Source organism: Geotrypetes seraphini, chromosome 3 (assembly GCF_902459505.1).
Source record: "Geotrypetes seraphini chromosome 3, aGeoSer1.1, whole genome shotgun sequence".
Taxonomy (NCBI): Eukaryota; Metazoa; Chordata; class Amphibia; order Gymnophiona; family Dermophiidae; genus Geotrypetes; species Geotrypetes seraphini.
In genome coordinates, this window is record NC_047086.1 from 12,011,343 (window position 1) to 12,030,367 (window position 19,025).

The window sequence follows — 19,025 nt, forward strand, 5'->3', positions numbered from 1 at the left end:
GCACGCTGCAAGCCAATTTGACAACGTACGTTTAGTAACAGGACGTCCTAATTTATTCGGATCAAAGGACAGAAAGAGTTGGGGAGATGATCTGTGGGGCTTAGTACGTTCTAAATAGTAAACTAGAGCCCGCTTACAGTCCAAAGTATGCAGAGCCTGTTCTCCAGAATGCGAGTGAGGTTTCGGAAAGAAGACAGGCAGAACAATAGATTGGTTGAAATGGAATTCAGAGACAACCTTAGGGAGAAACTTTGGATGTGTACGCAGAACCACCTTGTCATGATGAAAGACTGTAAAAGGTGAATCTGCAACTAGTGCATGTAGCTCACTGACCCTCCAGGCAGAGGTAAGAGCAATAAGGAAAAGTACCTTCCAAGTGAGAAACTTGAAAGAAGCGGAAGCCAAAGGTTCAAATGGAGGCTTCATTAAGGCGGAAAGAACTACATTGAGATCCCAGATAACAGGAGGGGCTTTAAGAGGTGGTTTCACATTGAAAAGACCCCGCATGAATCTGGACACCAAGGGATGAGCTGAGAGGAGTTTTCCATGGACTGGCTCATGAAAAGCAGCAATAGCACTGAGGTGGACTCTGATGGAAGTAGACTTGAGGCCAGAGTCAGACAAAGAAAGAAGATAATCCAACAACGTCTCCACTGCGAGGGAAGTGGGATCAAAATGATGAAGAAGACACCAGGAAGAAAATCAAGTCCACTTCTGAAGGTAACATTGCAGAGTGGCTGGTTTCCTGGATGCGTCCAGAATGGAGCGAACGGGCTGAGACAAAAGAGTATCAGTCGAAGTCAGCCCGAGAGATACCAAGCTGTCAGGTACAGAGACTGGAGGTTGGGATGTAGAAGGGTCTCCTGATGTTGTGTAAGCAGCGAAGGAAACAGTGGAAGAAGAAAGGGTTCCCTGGAACTGAGTTGAAGTAGAAGGGAGAATCAATGTTGCCTGGGCCACCGTGGAGCAATCAGAATCATGGTGGCTCGTTCCCTCTTGAGCTTGAACAAGGTTCTTAACATGAGAGGCAGAAGAGGGAAGCGTACAGGAACAGATTGGACCAATCGAGGAGAAATGCATCTGCTGCCAGACGGTGAGGAGAGTAGAGTCTGGAGCAGAATAGGGGCAGCTGGTGATTGTGAGGAGCTGCAAAGAGGTCTATCTGAGGAGTGCCCCACTGAGCGAAGATGGACTGCAGAGTTAAAGGATCGAGTGTCCACTCGTGAGGCTGGAGAATTCTGCTGAGCTTGTCCGCCAAGGAATTCTGTTCTCCCTGAATGTAGATAGCTTTCAGGAATAGATGGTGATCTGTGGCCCAAGCCCAAATCTTCTGGGCTTCTTGGCACAAGAGGCGAGAGCCTGTTCCACCCTGCTTGTTGATGTAGTACATCGCAACTTGATTGTCTGTGCACAGCAGGAGGACTTGAGGAGAGAGAAGATGCTGGAAGGCCTTGAGGGCATAAAACATTGCTCTGAGTTCCAGGAAATTGATGTGATGCTTCATTTCCTGAGCTGTCCAAAGTCCTTGAGTTTGGAACTCGTTCAAATGAGCTCCCCAGGCATAATGGGAGGCGTTGGTGGTGATGACAAGTTGATGAGGAGGTAGATGGAACAGAAGACCTCTGGAGAGATTTGAGGATATCAACCACCATTGTAGAGACTGACGAAGAGATGATGTTAGATATGTGACGTGAGCAAGGATCCATCGCTTGGGACCACTGGGTAGCTAGGGTCCATTGAGGAGTGCGCAGGTGAAGATGTGCAAGTGGTGTGACATGAACTGTGGAGGCCATGTGACCCAAGAGTATCATCATTTGCTTGGCAGAGATGGAACGTTGTGGAAGCACCTGCTGACATAGAGATTGAAGCGTTTGAAGACGGTTGAACGGCAGGAACGCTCTCATGAGGACTGTGTCCAAGACTGCTCCAATGAATTGAAGTCTCTGAGTGGGGATGAGATGAGATTTGGGTAGATTGATCTCGAACCCCAGCAAACGTAGAAAAAGGATGGTCTGGTTGGTGGCCTGGAGTACTGTCTGAGATGATTTGGCCTTTATCAACCAATCGTCCACGTAAGGAAACACCTGAAGGTGGTGGGAACGTAGAAAAGCAGCCACCACAATCAAACATTTGGTAAACACTCTTGGAGAGGAGGCAAGACCGAAAGGTAGCACCTTGTATTGGTAATGACAACGATTGATCATGAAGCGTAGGTACTGTCTGGAGGCCAGATTGATCGGTATGTGAGTGTATGCTTCTTTGAGATCGAGGGAACATAGCCAGTCGCCTTGATTGAGAAGAGGGTAAAGAGTGGCTAAAGAGAGCATTCTGAATTTCTCTTTGACCAAGCATTTGTTGAGATCGCGAAGATCTAGGATGGGTCTGAGATCTCCTGTTTTTTTGGGAACTAGAAAATAACGGGAGTAGAATCCCTGCCCCTTTTGATCTAGAGGAACTTCCTCTATGGCGTTCAGAAGGAGGAGGGATTGAACCTCCTGAAGAAGGAGTGAAACCTGAGGAGTGTTCAAAGCAGACTCTCTTGGCAGACTTTGGGCAGGAAGTGTCTGAAAGTTGAGAGAGTAGCTGTGGCGGATGATGTTGAGGACCCACTGATCCGAGGTGATGGTTTCCCAATGGCTTATGAAAAGAGTAAGGCGTCCTCCTATGGGCTGCGGAAGGTGGGCAGCAGGATGGAGACTGGCTATGTCCTGGAGAACCAAGTCAAAAGGGTTGAGTGGATTTTTGTGAAGGGGGAGGCTTCACCTGTTGTTGCTGCTGTGCTGGTCTAGCAGCTTGCCTCTGACACCTGGGTTGCTGCAGGGCCTGTGGTAAAGGACGAGCCACAAATCTACGCTGGTAGGCCAACTGCTGGCGAAAAGGCCTGGTAGGTGGGGTTTTCTTTTTCGTTTTAAGGAGAGTGTCCCACCGAGTCTCATGAGCTGAGAGCTTTTGGGTAGTGGAGTCCATGGATTCTCCAAACAGCTCATCCCCCAAGCAAGGTGCATTGGCCAGGCGATCTTGGTGATTGACATCGAGTTCTGAAACTCTAAGCCAGGCAAGTCGCCGCATGGCCACTGACATAGCCGTAGCCCTAGAGGTCAGCTCAAAGGTATCATAGATTGATCTGACCATGAACTTACGAAGTTGTAAGAGCGATGAAGAAGTTTGGCGAAAGGCAGATCTTTTATGGTCAGGAAGGTATTTCTCAAAAGTTGACAAAGTTTGAATGAGATGCTTAAGGTAGAAGGAAAAATGGAAAGCATAGTTCCCAGATCTATTAGCTAGCATCGCATTCTGATACAACCGCTTGCCAAACTTATTCATGGCCTTACCTTCTCTGCCAGGAGGGACAGAGGCGTACACACTAGCCCCCGTGGATTTCACTAGTAAAGACTCATGGGGGAGTTGCGGTTTGTCAAAGCCAGGAATAGGTATGACCTTATATAAGGAGTCCAGTTTGCGAGGAGCTCCTGGAATGGTCAAAGGTGTCTCTAGATTTTTATAGAAAGTCTCTCGCAAAATATCATGGAGAGGCAATTTTAAGAATTCCCTTGGAGGCTGGTCAAAGTCCAGTGCATCGAGAAATGCCTTGGATTTTTTGGATTCAGCCTCCAAGGGAATAGAGAGAGAGTCGCACATCTCTTTGAGAAAAGAGGTGAAAGAAGTTACATCAGGTTTGGAGGACGGATCTAAACCAGAAGGATCCTCGTCCCCTGACGAACACTCTCCCTCAGAGAGGAAAGGCTCCTCTGAATCACCCCACAGATCAGGGTCCCTCACTTGAAAGCTACGGTCCTGTGACTCCGGTGTGGAGGGATCTAGGTGTCGAGTTTTGTGAGTCGACTTACCAGACCTCTGAGAAACGGTACCGGGAGATGTTATCGGGTGTGCCGGTGCCGAAGTTTGCACCGCCTGGTGTAAAGACCTCAGTTCCGGTGCTAAAATTGGCATGGACACCGAGGAAGCTGTATGTACCGGTACCGACAAAATGTATACCGATAAAAGAGGCTGCTCCACTGCCGGTACCGGTAGCTCAGACCGGACCGGGACTGGAAGGTTCGGTGTCAGAAGAGCAGGCAGGAGCTGCTGCAATTGCTCTTTGAGCTATACTTGCAGGACGGCGGCAATTCGCTCGTCCAGCGAAGGCACCGGTACCGCTTTTTTCTTCTGCGGTACCTTTGGTGCCGCTCTACACTCCGAAGAGGAACCCGAGGTCGAAGGGCTAACCTCAATCGGAGCGGAGCGCTTCCGCGGGTGCCTCGAGGTCGGCAGGATTGGGTTCGCTGCCACTGAGACCGGAGGACGCTCCAGCGGGGAAGGCTTCTTAGCCGGCTTACCTGAGGGATGCGACGCCGGCACGGTGTTGCGCGGCGTCGATGAGGTAGGTGCCGACTGCGTCGGGGCCGAAGTCGGGACCGGTGCTGCCGAATCCGACATCTCGGTACCAAATAAAAGTTGCTGTTGGATCTGGCGGTTTTTTAACGTTCTCTTTTTTAGAGTGGCACAGCGGGTGCAGGTGGACGCCCGATGGTCAGGACCCAGGCACTGTAAGCACCAGTTGTGCGGGTCAGTGAGGGAAATGGGCCTTGCGCACCGCTGGCACTTCTTAAAACCGGGTTGGGGGGGCATGAACGTGAAAACGGCTTCTGCCAAATCGAAGGCCGAGGCCTCGATGGTGGCAGCAGGCCCCGCCGGGGCGAACCCGAAAAAGAGAAGAAAAAAAAAGAAAATTCTTTTTTTTAAAATAAAATAAGAAAAGAAAAAAGGGGAATACAAATTCCGAAAAGGTTTACGCGAGCGGGAAGGCGAATGAGAAAAAAGTTTTCAACAGCTGTTGAAAGTGCGTCTTCTTAGCTCCGCGGAAACTAAGAAACTGGGGACCGCGTGCCTCTGTCGGGCGGGAAGGCACTCACGCATGCGCGGTGTGGCCTGCTAGAACTTTCCAAGTTCTTAGAGTGCAATCACTCTAAAATTGTCCGTACCGGGGCTCCGTCGGTGCCGTCACCCATCAGTCAAGAATATGCTGCCTGCTTGTCCTGGGATAATATAACAATGCACTTATACACCACAACAACCTCTCAGGTCAATGCGGTTAAATACTGAACAATCACAGTGAATTATAAACCCGATTCTAGAAAAAAACTATCAAACAGATAAGTGGATAAGGGGAAGAACCACATGACTGAAGGATGAGGTATTTCTTCTTTTAAAAAAAATTTATTTATCTTTTCCATTAATCAAATACACAACATTGCAAGAAATACTGAAACACTTAGGGCTTCTTCTATTAAACTGCAACAATACCGCAAAACAACCCTTCGACAATGTCACTCACAAACATATTGAACAGGATTGGCCCTAGCACCGAACCCTGAGGGACTCCACTACTCACCTTTCCCTCCAAACAAATTTCATTAACCACCACCCTCTGGTGTCTGTCCGTCAACCACTTTCTAATCCAATTCACCAGTTTGGGTCCTAACTTCAGCCCTTTAAGTTTGTTCAAGAGCCTTCTATGAGGAACCGTGTCAAAGGCTTTGCTGAAATCTAAGTAAATTACATCTAGCATATGCTCTTGATCCAATTCTCTGGCCATCCAATCAAAAAGTTCAATCAGATTAATTTGGTACGATTTATCTTTAGTAAAACCATGTTGCCTCGGATCCTGCAAGAAATACTGAAAAACTTAGGGCCTCTTCTATTAAACTGCACTAGCAGTTTCTAGAGCGGGGAGGTGCACTGAATGACCTGCGCTGCTCCTGACGTTCATAGAGTTCCTATGAGCAATGGGAGCAGTGCAGGCCATTCAGCGTAGCTCTCTGCGCTAGAAACTGCTAGCGCAGTTTAACAGAAGAGGGGGTTAGTCAAACAAATATTGACTTAAATAAAAAGAAAAGGTTATATATATCAATTATAGTCCACCAGTAGGAGAAAAAAGCATGAAAGAAAACCCCTGAGAAGGGGGCCTAGTTACAAATAATAAAGAAGAAAAAATGAGCAGCAAACATCCTACCAATCATTTAAAGTTCACACTTAAGATGGTTCATTCTGGGTTGTGGTAGAAATCCCTTTGCCTTCCAGAAAAAAACCTAATTGCAGGTTGAAAAGAAAATAGGAAATAAAACATTTACAAGGAAACCTTAACTGAAAAATTGCTCTTAAAAGAAATCACTTTTGCTCGGTATGTTAAGAATTCTTTCCTCCGAGATTGTGTCCACTTTGAGACATCTGGAAACAAGTAGGAGACTTGCTTCAAATTGGATGAGGTATTTCTTAACAGACTTAGAGGGGATATGATTGAGACCTATAAGATCATGAAGGGCATCGAGAAAGTGGAGAGGGATAGATTCTTCAAACTCTCGAATACTACAAAAACAAGAAGGCATTCGGAAAAGTTGAAAGGGGACAGATTCAAAACCAATGCTAGGAAGTTTTTCTTCACCCAACGGGTGGTGGACACCTGGAATGCGCTTCCAGAGGGCGTGATAGGACAGAGTACGGTATTGGGGTTCAAGAAGGGATTGGACAATTTTCTAAAGGAAAAGGGGATAGAGAGGTATAGATAAAGGATTGCTACACAGGTCCTGGACCTGTTGGGCCGCCGCGTGAGCGGACTGCTGGGCACGATGGACCTCTGGTCTGACCCAGCAGAAGCACTGCTTATGCTCTTATGAAAAGAAGACTTTGGAAATGCTTACCTCCCTTCAGGATACATCCAATAAAAAGTCTGAGGTGACAATCAATGGCGCACACTGGTGAGCAATGCTGTGACTTCACATGGGAAGCTAAGTCCATAAAAAGGAATGGAACTATAGGGCAAACATCCAATTGCACCATCAAAACTGTAGAAAAATAGCCTGTTGTGATTACATGGAAACTATGAGCCATGTGGAACATGTAAGAGCAAACACGGGCCACTGAACTGTGAAGAGTGAGGCAGACCTCCATTGGGGCTACAGAGGTGTTTAGTGGGGGTCACAACCTATAAATACATTTCCTAATAGGTGCAGCATTAAAGTGAAACTAAGAAGACATTTCATAAAGGAAGGGATTTTTGAGACCTATAAATGAAAAAGGGTCATTAAAGGTCACTTTTCTTCCTGTTTTAAATCACTCAAGTTTGAATTTAATTACAACAGGGCATTTTTCTACAGTTTTGCTGGCTCTCCTTCAACTCATTTGGATCCAAAGTAGCCCCGATTTAAAAATTAGTGAACACCATTGATCTATGAACTACTTCCAATTGGGTATAAATGATCTTGCAGAAACCTTTACAAAAGATCCACATCAGAAGGTCAACTAAAGAGAAGGAAAGATGTCAGACGCAGCACTTCGAGGATCATAAAATATTTTCCTCTCCTCTTTCATCGATCTGAAAATCTTCACCAATTAATTGGCCGAAAAAGATACCAGCCTGCTACGACTTTTTTAATTTATTAATTAGTTTTAAACAGTTTTTAAATTATTTAAAATATTTTCCAAAATACCATTAAAAAATTTGTGAATCATAGGGTGAATGAACAAATATCGGTACGGCAGTCACATTACATTTTTAGAGACCGCCACTGCAAAACCACAAAACTGTGGCGGTAACCTAATGTCCTATGCAGAAAAAGCGTTAAGCCACTTAGCTTAATTTTAAGCGGCACGACCTGAACTCTCAGGACTGCCCGCACTGTGTCATCTTATTGGTATCTTTTTTGGCTAATTAATTGGTGAAGGTTTTCAGATCGATGAAAGAGACCTATTATCACAAAACAAGCAGAGAAGTCTTTATGATCCTCAAAGTGGTGCATCTGAGATCTTTCCTTCACCTAGGTCTCTATATGCTTAGTTAAACAAATCAGCAACATTATATCTTGTTTGTCTTGTCCAGACTCCAGCGCTAGCAGAGTTTCCATTGATCCCGAGGCTCAGTCTACCATCCCAAGAGCGTTTCAATCAGGATGATCTCACCAAGGTAACAGCCATTTTGTGGTGATAAGAGGTTGAATGCGTAAGATTGCGCTGATTGAAACGCTCTTCAGATGGTAGACTGGAGTCTGGATAAGACAAACAAGGTAAGTGTTGCCGATTTGTGAAATTTTTAATAAATTATGGAACATTATGGGCTTTATAGATTTTGTCATTGATTTTTTTTTTTCAAATTGATTTAAGACAGGTGGGGGTTGAACTTATGATTAAACATCGACATCTGAAATAACTGGGTGTTATAAGAGATCCTATGATCTGATCCTTGAATAACTATGATGTCCTTTCCATTTGAGCAATTATTCTTAAGTAGATTCAGGATTGGTCTTTAAGGAAATTTAATAAGTTGTGAAGATTGAGCTCTATCCCCTATATTCTGTGGAAATATTTTTTTTGTGTGGGTGAGCAGTGCTATAGGTGGAGACCCTTCTCTTTTATCCACTGGTTAGTATGAATGCATGTATATTTTATAGGATACATGCATACATCATACTTCCATCTCTGCTCCACACAGACTATGCCCCCAGAATGTCTACATGCTGATTGTGAAAAAGTTGATGCATACTTTCCATGTCTGTATCCTTTACATGCACCTGCAATTGTATAAAAGCCCTTTTCCACACATATAGCAAGCTTTGCACACAGTAAAAACTTTAGAAAATTACCCCCACAATGAACACGTTTTCAGAGGGGAAAAACGTGTTGATGGATCTGACAATTCAGGGAGAAAGAGAAAATCCAGTGATACTGAGTGTGATTTGGAATCAGGAAGGAATTGCTTTATCTTACAAAATAAAAAAATAAAGTAATTCTGAATTAAAGTGCATTTACCCTATGTCTGCATCTCATGTCTTTTTTTCTCCTTAGCTTGGCTCCTATTGCATGTCATCATGTATTTGTATTTTGTACTTAGCTGATTGTCCAGCTCTCTTCGGTGTAAACCGCCTAGAAATCAGCCGATTGTGGCGGTATAGAAGAATAAAGTTATGTTATGTTATAGAGGGTAAAACAGGGTGGGAATAAAGGGAGAAGAGATTCAGACCTTACCGTATTGCAGCCCATCGAACCTGGCCATGTTCGATGCGACCTCTGTTGCGCACAAGACATGGTAACAAACGATTGAATAGCGGGTATGAGGCAAAGACACTTCCACAATTTTGGCACCTGCATTTTCCAAGAGGTCAGCAGCTTTAGTCCAGAGGGCTACAGTTTCACGAGACAACCCAGGGGCATGATATTCCTAAGAAAAGGAATCAGAAATCTAATCACATGGGCAACAACTGAGAAGGGTTAGAATTTCACCCAAAAAGTGATGGCACAAGATGAAAGAAAGAAAGAACATTTCATAATTTTTCTGTGTCTATCCAAATGTTTCCAGTTTCCTGCTGCAGCTGAGAATTAATGCTTCAGCAACAGTCACATCTTCAAAATTTTGCACAATATAACTTTTTTATTTTATAAAAATCACCTTTTTCTGATCTCTCTACCATCTGGATAATTTACTTGATTCTAGGAAGGAATGCGGATTGACGTGGGGAAGAAAGATTCAGCATGCAGATGAGACCTCAGGCATGGCACAGGATGGGGAAGGAAGAACATTGTAGGAGGACCATAATTAATGCTAGAAAAAGCCCAAGTGGTTCATCCAGTTCACGCAGTTATTGAGGAAGGGAAGGAGAGGAAATCCTGCAGATATAGACTTATGATGGTGCAGTCTAGTAAGAGCAGTTTCTAACTGGGTGAAAATGACCATATATGCACATGTCCATTCTCTCCCACTGTTTTGCACACAGTAATCAAATATACTGTCAGATTGAGAGCTCATGGTTTCCATTTTCCAGGATCCTGAGAAGTGGGATGGGTCCTGATGAAGTACCTCTGAACTTTACCTTTGGTATGCCAACACATAGCTTGCTGACATCTAAGTTGCTGGGCAGCGTGAAGGGCTGAAAAGGCTCCTGCACCATGGTAGAATCTTTGGGATCGTGCCCAGCGAGTACACCTGAAACATGAAACATCGTATGAACCGCAGGGAGAAACAAGCATGCTAAACTTTCAAATGGCATCTACTGACGTGATGTTGTTCATACCCAATACAACTGCTGCGTCATCCACGCATCTGGTTAGAATCCCCGGTACATCCATCGAGTTCACCAGTGGAATGAGACCATGGCGAGAAAGCAGCCCATATGTAGGTTTCAAGCCCACAACGCCACAGTGAGCAGCGGGGTTTCTCGTGGAGCCTCCTGTGTCTGAACCTAAAGCTCTAAGGTGCAAACAGAACCATAATGGAGAAGATAAGAAACAACACATCGCCTTTCTTCATACAAATAGGATCCCCCGTGCTTTGTACAATTTAATACTGAAGATACATGGGCAGCCACTTCTGGGAAGGATGGATTAACAGCCCATTTCAGGGGCCTAGAGTGTGTGGGAGGTTGCCCATTTGATAAAATGGCGCTATGTGTATTTGGTATAGTCCATTGATTATCCTAAGCTGACATCTCTCTCTTTTGAAAAAAAACATCCATTCAGTGTAAATCTAAGATTGTATTGCTTTTGCTCCCACACTCAGCCTAGTTATCTTGGCCCTCTTCCAACATGCAAGCACGAGAACAACAGTCAAAACAAAGTTAACTGACCTTTAAATGCCTTCCTGTTTCTTTTCATGCTAAATTCTCAGTTTCTGGAGAGCAGCCCTCTGGATCATAGTAACATAGTAGATGAAGGCAGATAAAGACTCGAATGGGTCCATCTAGTCTGCCCAACCTGATTCAATTTAAATTTTTTCTTCTTAGCTATTTCTGGGCAAGAATCCAAAGCTCTACCCGGTACTGTGCTTGGGTTCCAAATGCCGAAATCTCCGTCAAAACCTACTCCAGCCCATCTACACCTTCCCAGCCATTTAAGCCCTCTCCAGCCCATCCTCCCCGAAACTGCCATATACAGACACAGACCGTGCAAGTCTGCCCAGTACTTGCCTTAGTTCAATATTTAATATTATTTTCTGATTCTAGATCCTGTGTTCATCCCACGCTTCTTTGAACTCCACTACCTCTCTCGGGAGCACATTCCAGGCATCCACCACCCTCTCCGTAAAGTAGAATTTCCTAACATTGCTTTTGAATTTACCACCCCTCAACCTCAAATTATGTCCTCTGGTTTTACCATTTTCTGGAAAAGATTTTGTTCTACGTTAATATCCTTCAAGTATTTGAACGTCTGAATCATATCTCCCCTGTCCCTTCTTTCCTCTAGGGCAGGGAACTCAAAGTCCCTCCTTGAGGGCCACAATCCAGTCGGGTTTTCAGGATTTCCTCAATGAATATGCACTGAAGCAGTGCATGCACATAGATCTCATGCATATTCATTGGGGAAATCCTGAAAACCCGACTGGATTGCGGCCCTCAAGGAGGGACTTTGAGACCCCTACTCTAGGGTATACATATTCAGGGCTTCCAGTCTCTCCTCATAAGTCTTCTGGTGCAAGCCTCCTATCATTTTCATCGCCCTCCTCTGGACCGTGGTCCATCAAAACTCTCTGTTCACATTCAGTCACTGAGAACCCTCCAAGCTTGTGCACTGTGACATTGTTCCATAATGTATATATACTGGCTCCTATTAACACTTATCTAACAAGTGATTAAGAGGTGTATTTTCAAAGCACTCATACAAACTTACATAATAACCTATAGAACTTTGCAAGTCTAAGCCTCTAAATATACACTAGGACATTGCAAATATTTGTGTTACGTCTCTTTAGAATCAGAAGCACTGACAGAACACATTTCTGGAAATCACATATGAGTGATGTCACAAGGCAAGCTGCTTTTACAGTGATTGAAAACACCGCAAAAGGCACTCTGCTTACAATCAGACTACAACACCATCTTCTAAACCCAGGTGGCACAGAGAGAGAACACACAACGTTTGCTTCCATTACTGACAAGTAACTTCCAGAGACAACTCCTCCCAACCACAAACAGAGAGAATTAACTCCAGATTTAATGGACAATCATTATGCATTCTCAATTTCTCTCATTTCAAGGTTGGGGACAGTAAAGTGGCCGCTGGCCTTTCCTATAACAGAGAAAATTAAAAAAGGGGAAGAAAAAGCACAGTCAGAGAAAGCAAAATGCCTTAAGTGAGGTTCTTTCTTATTTTCTATTTCACCTTCACAAGCAAAATTTGCAATTATGTTGTAACTGCTGTCCGATAACAGCAAAGCAGTGAGTCACACAATCTGTCAATGTGCATGACACATCACGTGATCCACCTGTATGACTCACTGCATAGATTCCATCGGAGAACCTACTGAAACCCAATGTTGAATAATATCACCCTACCAGACTTTGGTCATTAGAGCACTGCAGCAAATTTCCTTGCTCAGATCCAAAAAATCCTAGAGTTTCCCTTCACATGACATTTACCACCCCTCCTCGAAGATGATGTTCTTAAGAAATCCATCTGGCCTCATCTTCCAGACCCAGACTTAGGGAAGCTTGGAGAATGGTTTGAAATTTGGCAGCTAAACTTTAATGCTAAGAAATGCAAGGTCATGCATTTGGGCTGTAAAAATCCGAAGGGGGTGAAGAACTTATGTGCACGATAGAAGAGCGGGTCTTCGGTGTGATTGTATGTAATGACCTTAAGGTGGCCAAACAGGTTGAAAAGGTGACGGTGAAAGCTAGAAGGATGCTAGGATGCATAGGGAGAGGTATGGCCAGTAGGAAAAAGGAGGTATTGATGCCTCTGTTTAAGACTCCGGTGAGACCTCATTTAGAATATTGTGTACAATTCTGGAGGCTGCACCTTCAAAAAGATATAAAAAGGATGGAGTTGGTCCAGAGGAAGGCCACTAAAGTGGTGCGTGATCATTGTCATAAGGCGTATGGGGACAGACTTAAAGATCTCAATCTGTATACTTTGGAGGAAAGGCGGGAGAAGGGAGATACAATAGAGATGTTTAAATATCAAATGCACATGAGTCGAATCTCTTTCATTTGATAGGAAGCTCTGGAATGAGAAGGTACAGGATGAAGTTAAGAGGTGATAGGCTCTGGAGATATCTAAGGAAATATGTTTTTACAGAAAGGGTGGTAAATACATGGAACAGTCTCCCGGATGAGGTGGTGGAGACAAAGATTGTGTGTGAATTCAAGAAAGCGTGGGAAAGGCACAAGAGATCTCTTAGAGAGAGGAAGAGATAATGGTTACTGCGGATGAGCAGACTGGATAGGCCATTTGGCCTTTATCTACCTTCATGTTTGTCTGTTTCAATCTATGATTTGAGAAATGGCCAGTCCTGAGTACACATAACTCCGGAACAGCCTTCCACATTGATTGTAATAATAATAATAATTATTATTTTATTTCTTATATACCGCCAAAGCCATAGTAGTTCGAGGCGGTTTACAATGAAGAAGGGCTGGACAATCAGCAAAAATGGTACAATGGTACAATCAGCGAACAGTGGTACAATCAGCGAAGATAGGTACAATCATGGCAATAAATGGTACAGGGAAGAAGGTAAATACAATCTGCGTAAAGGACATGGTGAGATAGAAGGGGCCAGGGTAGGGCTTAGGGGTCTTAGGGTGTGATTCGGGTGAAAAGATTAGTTTTTAGAAGTTTCCTGAAGTTTAAGTAGGATGAAGTGCGTGAGATGATGTGGGCCAGCTAATTATTGTGCTGATCTACTTGGAAGGCAAGAGTTCTGTTTAGATATCTTTTGTAATGGCAGGCCTTTAGGGTAAGGTAGCTGAACAGGTGGGTTCTACGTGTGAGTTTGGATGGGCGGTCTAGGATGAAATGGGATATCAAGTAAAGGGGGGGCCGAGCCAAGGATGGATTTGTAGCAGAGACAGGCGAACTTGAATTGCACTCTTGCTTCCAGGGGTAGCCAGTGAAGTTTGTGGTAGTAGGGAGTTATGTTTTCCAATTTGTTTTTTTTTGTTTTTTTGTAGTTCAGCTTACTGTAAGCTTGAGCTATGTGGTGCAGGAAGTTCCGGTGGTCTACATGAAATTCCTGCTCTATGTGGCTCAAAGCTTACAGTGAACTGAACCACTGTGGGCAAGCAAAAAATGTTTTCTGCGGCAGCACAAAAATAAAAATTTGAGGGCAAGGAATCTAAGGCGCTAGGGTGCAATTCCTAGGTGTTATAGTGCAGCATCTCTCAATCTTTTTTAGCTCTGGCACACTAAACGGAGCAAATGTTTTTCAAAGCACTTTATATTTGAAATTATAAAATTGCAAAATCAACAAAAAATTAAATTTGAGAGTTATTTATTCAAAGTTCTTTAAGCTATGTATGGGTAATTGTAACAATGGTGAAACTAAAGTAGATAGAATAGATTTGCTAATCAATGCGATGGATGTGCTTGTTTTTGAGTGCAAATTAACTCAAAATACAGCTCGATAGTTGACAAGCAAACACGCATTTCTTCATTCACCATCAGCAGGCATTCTCTTTTTTTCAATTTAATTACTGTCAAAGCTGAAAATCCAAGTTCACAAAGGTAAGAAGATTCAAATGGTATAATATCACTTAAATCCAACCCCCTCCCACCCCGTACCCCCCATCTGTGTGGGGGCCATTTTTAAATTATTCTAATGAATAATTTACACTTTTCACAATTTTAATTCTTACATGTGGATCGGGGAAGGGGTTGGATTTCTATTAATAATATATATGAATAAGATATTATATTCATGTGGTATTTTTTTGTTGTATATGGAAGTGGGAGGGGGTGGGGGTTATATCTTTTTGTTGTATGATATGGTAGATTTTCAAGTGATATTGTATTCTAATTGTTTGATATTTACTGTACACTTGTTGTGAATTATAAAATGAATAAAGAATTTAAAAAAAAAAAAGATTCAAATGGTAACAAAGCCTTGATTGCTTTGTTGCTCAAGTTAGGATAACAACTGCATAAGAAATAAAATTACTGTACTTGCCGTTAGTTTTCAAGGACCAATCACATCAAAGAATGATGCTTATTATAGAATGACACGATGGATGTTACCCGCAGCTAACCCGCCAAAACGGTGGAGGGGGGAAAGGTGCTCACCGTAGGTACGGGGACAAGGCCATTCACTGTCCCGTGGAGCGGTGAATGGCCTTGTCCCCACAGGTAAGGGAGGGAATGCGCGCGACCCCCTCCCTCCTTCCTACCTAACTGAATCTATCTATCTCCCTCCCTCCCCCTTACCTTCGCGGAACGTTTTAAGATTTGAGACTTGTTGAAAGCCGCCAGAGCATACGTGCAGTTGCGTGCGTGTGTGGGCAGAAGCTTCTCCTCTGACGCAACTTCTGGTTGCGTCAGAGGAGAAGCTTCCTCCCACACATGCACGCGACTGCACGAACACTCCGGCGTCTTTCAACAAGTTACTTATCTGGGCAGTTGTATCCTTATGCACAAAGAAGTTTATAACATTGACAGTCATGTTACCTATTCTAGTGCAAACATATGAAGGGAATTTTTAAAAATAAAGTAAAATTCTGGAATCTCTCGTGGCACACAGTTTGAAAGACACTGCTATAGTGAGTTGGTGGTTTCTTGTTTTTTGTCGAGTCTTGAAACAGCAAAAAGGATCATCTTATTTCCCCATTGTATTGCACATTCTTTTTTTTGGTGAGCTTAGCATTTTGCAAGAAAAGAAATGTTTAACAAGAATTGGGAAACTCAAATATATTTAGGGCTGTTAAAGTTCCAGTTACTAGAGTCAACTGCTAGGGATAGGTAAATCGGTGGATTCTCTAACATGCTTGCACTGCTACCACCAACCATGGTGTCTTCCCCACATCTAGGAGCAAAAGTGGGACTTTTTAAGTACAGTGTGAGAGCAGCTCTTCATTTGTGGTGGGAGTGCAGTATGATTGAGGGGGTTTTGAAGTGTATATTTAATGTTATGTCTGCCATTCTGGGGAAACAGGTGGAGACTATGATAGGTGTGGCATTACTGAATATGCTCTTTGTAGACCTGGATGAAGGGCAGGACTGGGCTTTACTGCTGCTCGAATGGTTTTAGTGTCCATAGAGAAGCAGCAGTGTGCAATTGACAAACTGGAAGTTTGGAATGAGATAAGCGCTACACAACGTCATAGGATCATTTAATAGTACTTGGTGGCACTTCCTGGATTGGAGACATAAATGTAACTGATTTGTGGGTGATAGATGTTGTGGTCTTCCTCTTCTGATGTGCTAGGGGGGAAGGATGGGGTGCGGCGTGTGCAGTATTTACTATTTTCTATTATGCTAGGCAGGTATTGCCGAAACCCTTGCACCTGCCGTGTTGACAAGATGTTCAGAAAAGAAATAAAGACTATACTTTTCAAGAAATCCCTGAAAAAGTCTTAACACCACAAGTACCTTCCTTCTTCCCATCATCTTCCCGACTCCCCAAAACTACCTGATCTACTCTTTACCTTCACTGGAAATGACCAGCGATCTTCTTTTGTAACCCACCTTCTATAACTCTTTTGTAATCTGCCTTGAACCACAAGATAATGGCGGAATAGAAATCTCTAATGTAATGCAATCTTCTTGTATGTTTGGTATATTGTATTAATTGCTAATATTTTCAATGAATAGCGTAGCTGGTTTTAAGAAAGGTTTGGACAAATTCCTGGTGTAAAATTCCATAGTCTATTATTGAGAAAGACCTGGGGGAAGCCACTGCTTGTCCTGGATCGGTAACATGGAATGCTGCTACTGCTTGGGTTTTGGCCAGGTACTAGGGACCTGGATTGGCCACCATGAGAACGGGCTATTGGGTTTGATGGACCATTGGTCTATTCTCAGTAAGGCTATTCTTATGTTCTTAACGGGTAAAGCACCTTAGCATGAGCAGAAATATCTCAAGGGTTGTGCAGGGCGTGAGGGAAGTGGAGGCACCAAAACTTCTTCTTTAGGCCATGGGCGGACAAGGGCACCAAGGGGTGTGTCACATAGGGCACTTCTCAAGAGGGCCTGGGATAGGCACGTGGGATCTCTCAGAGACAGAAAGAGATAATGGTCACTGCAGTCATGTTTCTATTCCAGGTCCATTTGCAGCTATTGTAGTAGCACCTTCTGTATATCTACCCATTTTGAACCCCTACCATCACACTCGTGAAAAAGCCAATAATCTTAATGTACCCCTAACTGTTACACAGATAGCACACATTGAACTTAGAAACATCTGGGGATTAGGATGGCACCTCCCTGTTCACTTGTTTTTTTGTAACTTTTTTCTATTTTGGATCCTTTCTATGATGGACTTATGATACTGCAATTTGTTCAAAATTCCTAACTTTGTTTTGTGTGTTATTACTATTTCTTTGAGTTCATGTTGTGTATCCACTTTGTTTGTATGTGATGACGCTGACAATTTTAAAATTCATAAAACGAAAACATAAAACGTCTATAAACTTACCCACGAGTTTAGTTATCTTTTGTTTTACCAAGCTAGTGCCCAAGGCGAGGCAAAAAATGAATCAACAATACCTCAAATTGTATGAAACAAGAGAGAAAAACAAATTGACGGCAGCAACTAAGAAATTGCCATTATAAAACTAATCAGCTGTTCGCACAGTTCCTATAGCACAAGGCATAGAGCTAGAGGCAATAAGGCAGTGATCCAAACAAACCAAAATCACAGCCAGATAAATGGAAATCTACTTCCTTGTCTTTCATCCCAAATAAACAACCAACGGAAAAGTTTTTGGGTTTTTTTTGGCCATAAGATCATCAAAGCCCCAATCAACCTGAAGACAGATGGCTGTGCAGCACAGTGCTCACTGCACATCAAATGCTTGAAAAACCAGGGTTTTAATGTCTTACAAAAAAAGGTGATTGGATCAGATACACTTAATCTGCCTCAAAAACTTGCTCCCGAAAACAGATGCCTATCAAGAAAAAGCCGACTGACCTATTTTCCTTTAAAAAAGGAACTTCCAAAAGCACATTATCTTCAGAGACAAGCAGAATTAACAGAGATGTGGGAGTAATGTGCTCTCTCAGACTACTGCAAATATCTTAGGGCTAGATTCACTAAAGATTGGATCCGATCCGTAAGTGATTCGATCCATGGCCGGGGGCTGATTCACGAAGCGCCCTCATGCAAATGAGGGTGATCGGAATCATGCCCACAACCGACTTCACGGATCGCTGAACAGCGATCCTTGAGCATGTGCAGATCATCTTCGTCTGTAGATGGTCTGCGCATGCTCTCCGTGCTGGCGACTTGAACATGCTTGCACTCAACCAAAGAAACGAGGAGTAGCAATACAAAGAACTGCTGCAGAAAACTTTAAAGGAGACCGGTGCCGGTCTGGGACCCCTCCGGTCTCTTCGTGGGAGGCTGGGTTTTACCGCCCTGACTCTCCTTCTCTCTACTGCCCTTACATAAGAATTGCCGCTGCTGGGTCAGACCAGTGGTCCATCGTGCCTAGCAGTCCACTCTCGCGGCGGCCCTTAGATCAAAGACAGTGCTCTAAATGAGTCCAGCCTCACCTGTGTACATTCCAGTTTAGCAGGAACTTGTCCAACTTTGTCTTGAATCCCTGGAGGGTGTTTCCCCCTATAACAGCCTCCAGAAGAGCGTTTCAGTTTTCCACCACTCTCTGGGTGAAGAAGAACTTCCTTACGTTTGTACGGAATCTATCCCCTTTCAACTTTAGAGAGTGCCCTCTCATTCTCCCTACTTTGGAGAGGGTGAACATCTGTCGTTATCTACTAAGTCTATTCCCTTCAGTATCTTGAATGTTTTGATCATGTCCCCTCTCAGTCTCCTCTTTTCAAGGGAGAAGAGGCCCAGTCTCTCTATTCTTTTAACTTTAGAGAGTGCCCTCTTGTTCTCTTCACCACGGGCTCGCAGAGAGCAGGAGAGTTGGGCAGCAGAGAGCAGGAGAGTTGGGGCGGCAAGAGCAGGAGATTCGAATCTGCTCTGTCTTGGCTTCGCCCCCCAGAGTGCTGGAAAAGCTACGGTGTTTTTTTTTTTTTTTGCGAGGCCAGTAATAACGGACAATTGGAGCCGGGGTCTGTGAACCATGCCCTCCCTGATACGT

General features: G+C 43.7%; 1 protein-coding gene across 2 annotated transcripts in view; it reads right to left on the bottom strand.

The window, feature by feature from the left end:
• Positions 1 to 19,025, bottom strand: part of QRSL1 (glutaminyl-tRNA amidotransferase subunit QRSL1) — a 110,941-nt gene that overhangs the window by 43,157 nt on the left and 48,759 nt on the right. For both annotated transcript variants that reach the window (XM_033936855.1, XM_033936856.1), the window contains exons 6-8: positions 10,062 to 10,237; positions 9,861 to 9,973; positions 9,019 to 9,211 (exon numbers count right to left, since the gene is read on the bottom strand). In XM_033936855.1, coding sequence (XP_033792746.1) covers positions 9,019 to 9,211; positions 9,861 to 9,973; positions 10,062 to 10,237 — 482 coding nt within the window. The remainder of the gene's footprint in view (positions 1 to 9,018; positions 9,212 to 9,860; positions 9,974 to 10,061; positions 10,238 to 19,025) is intronic.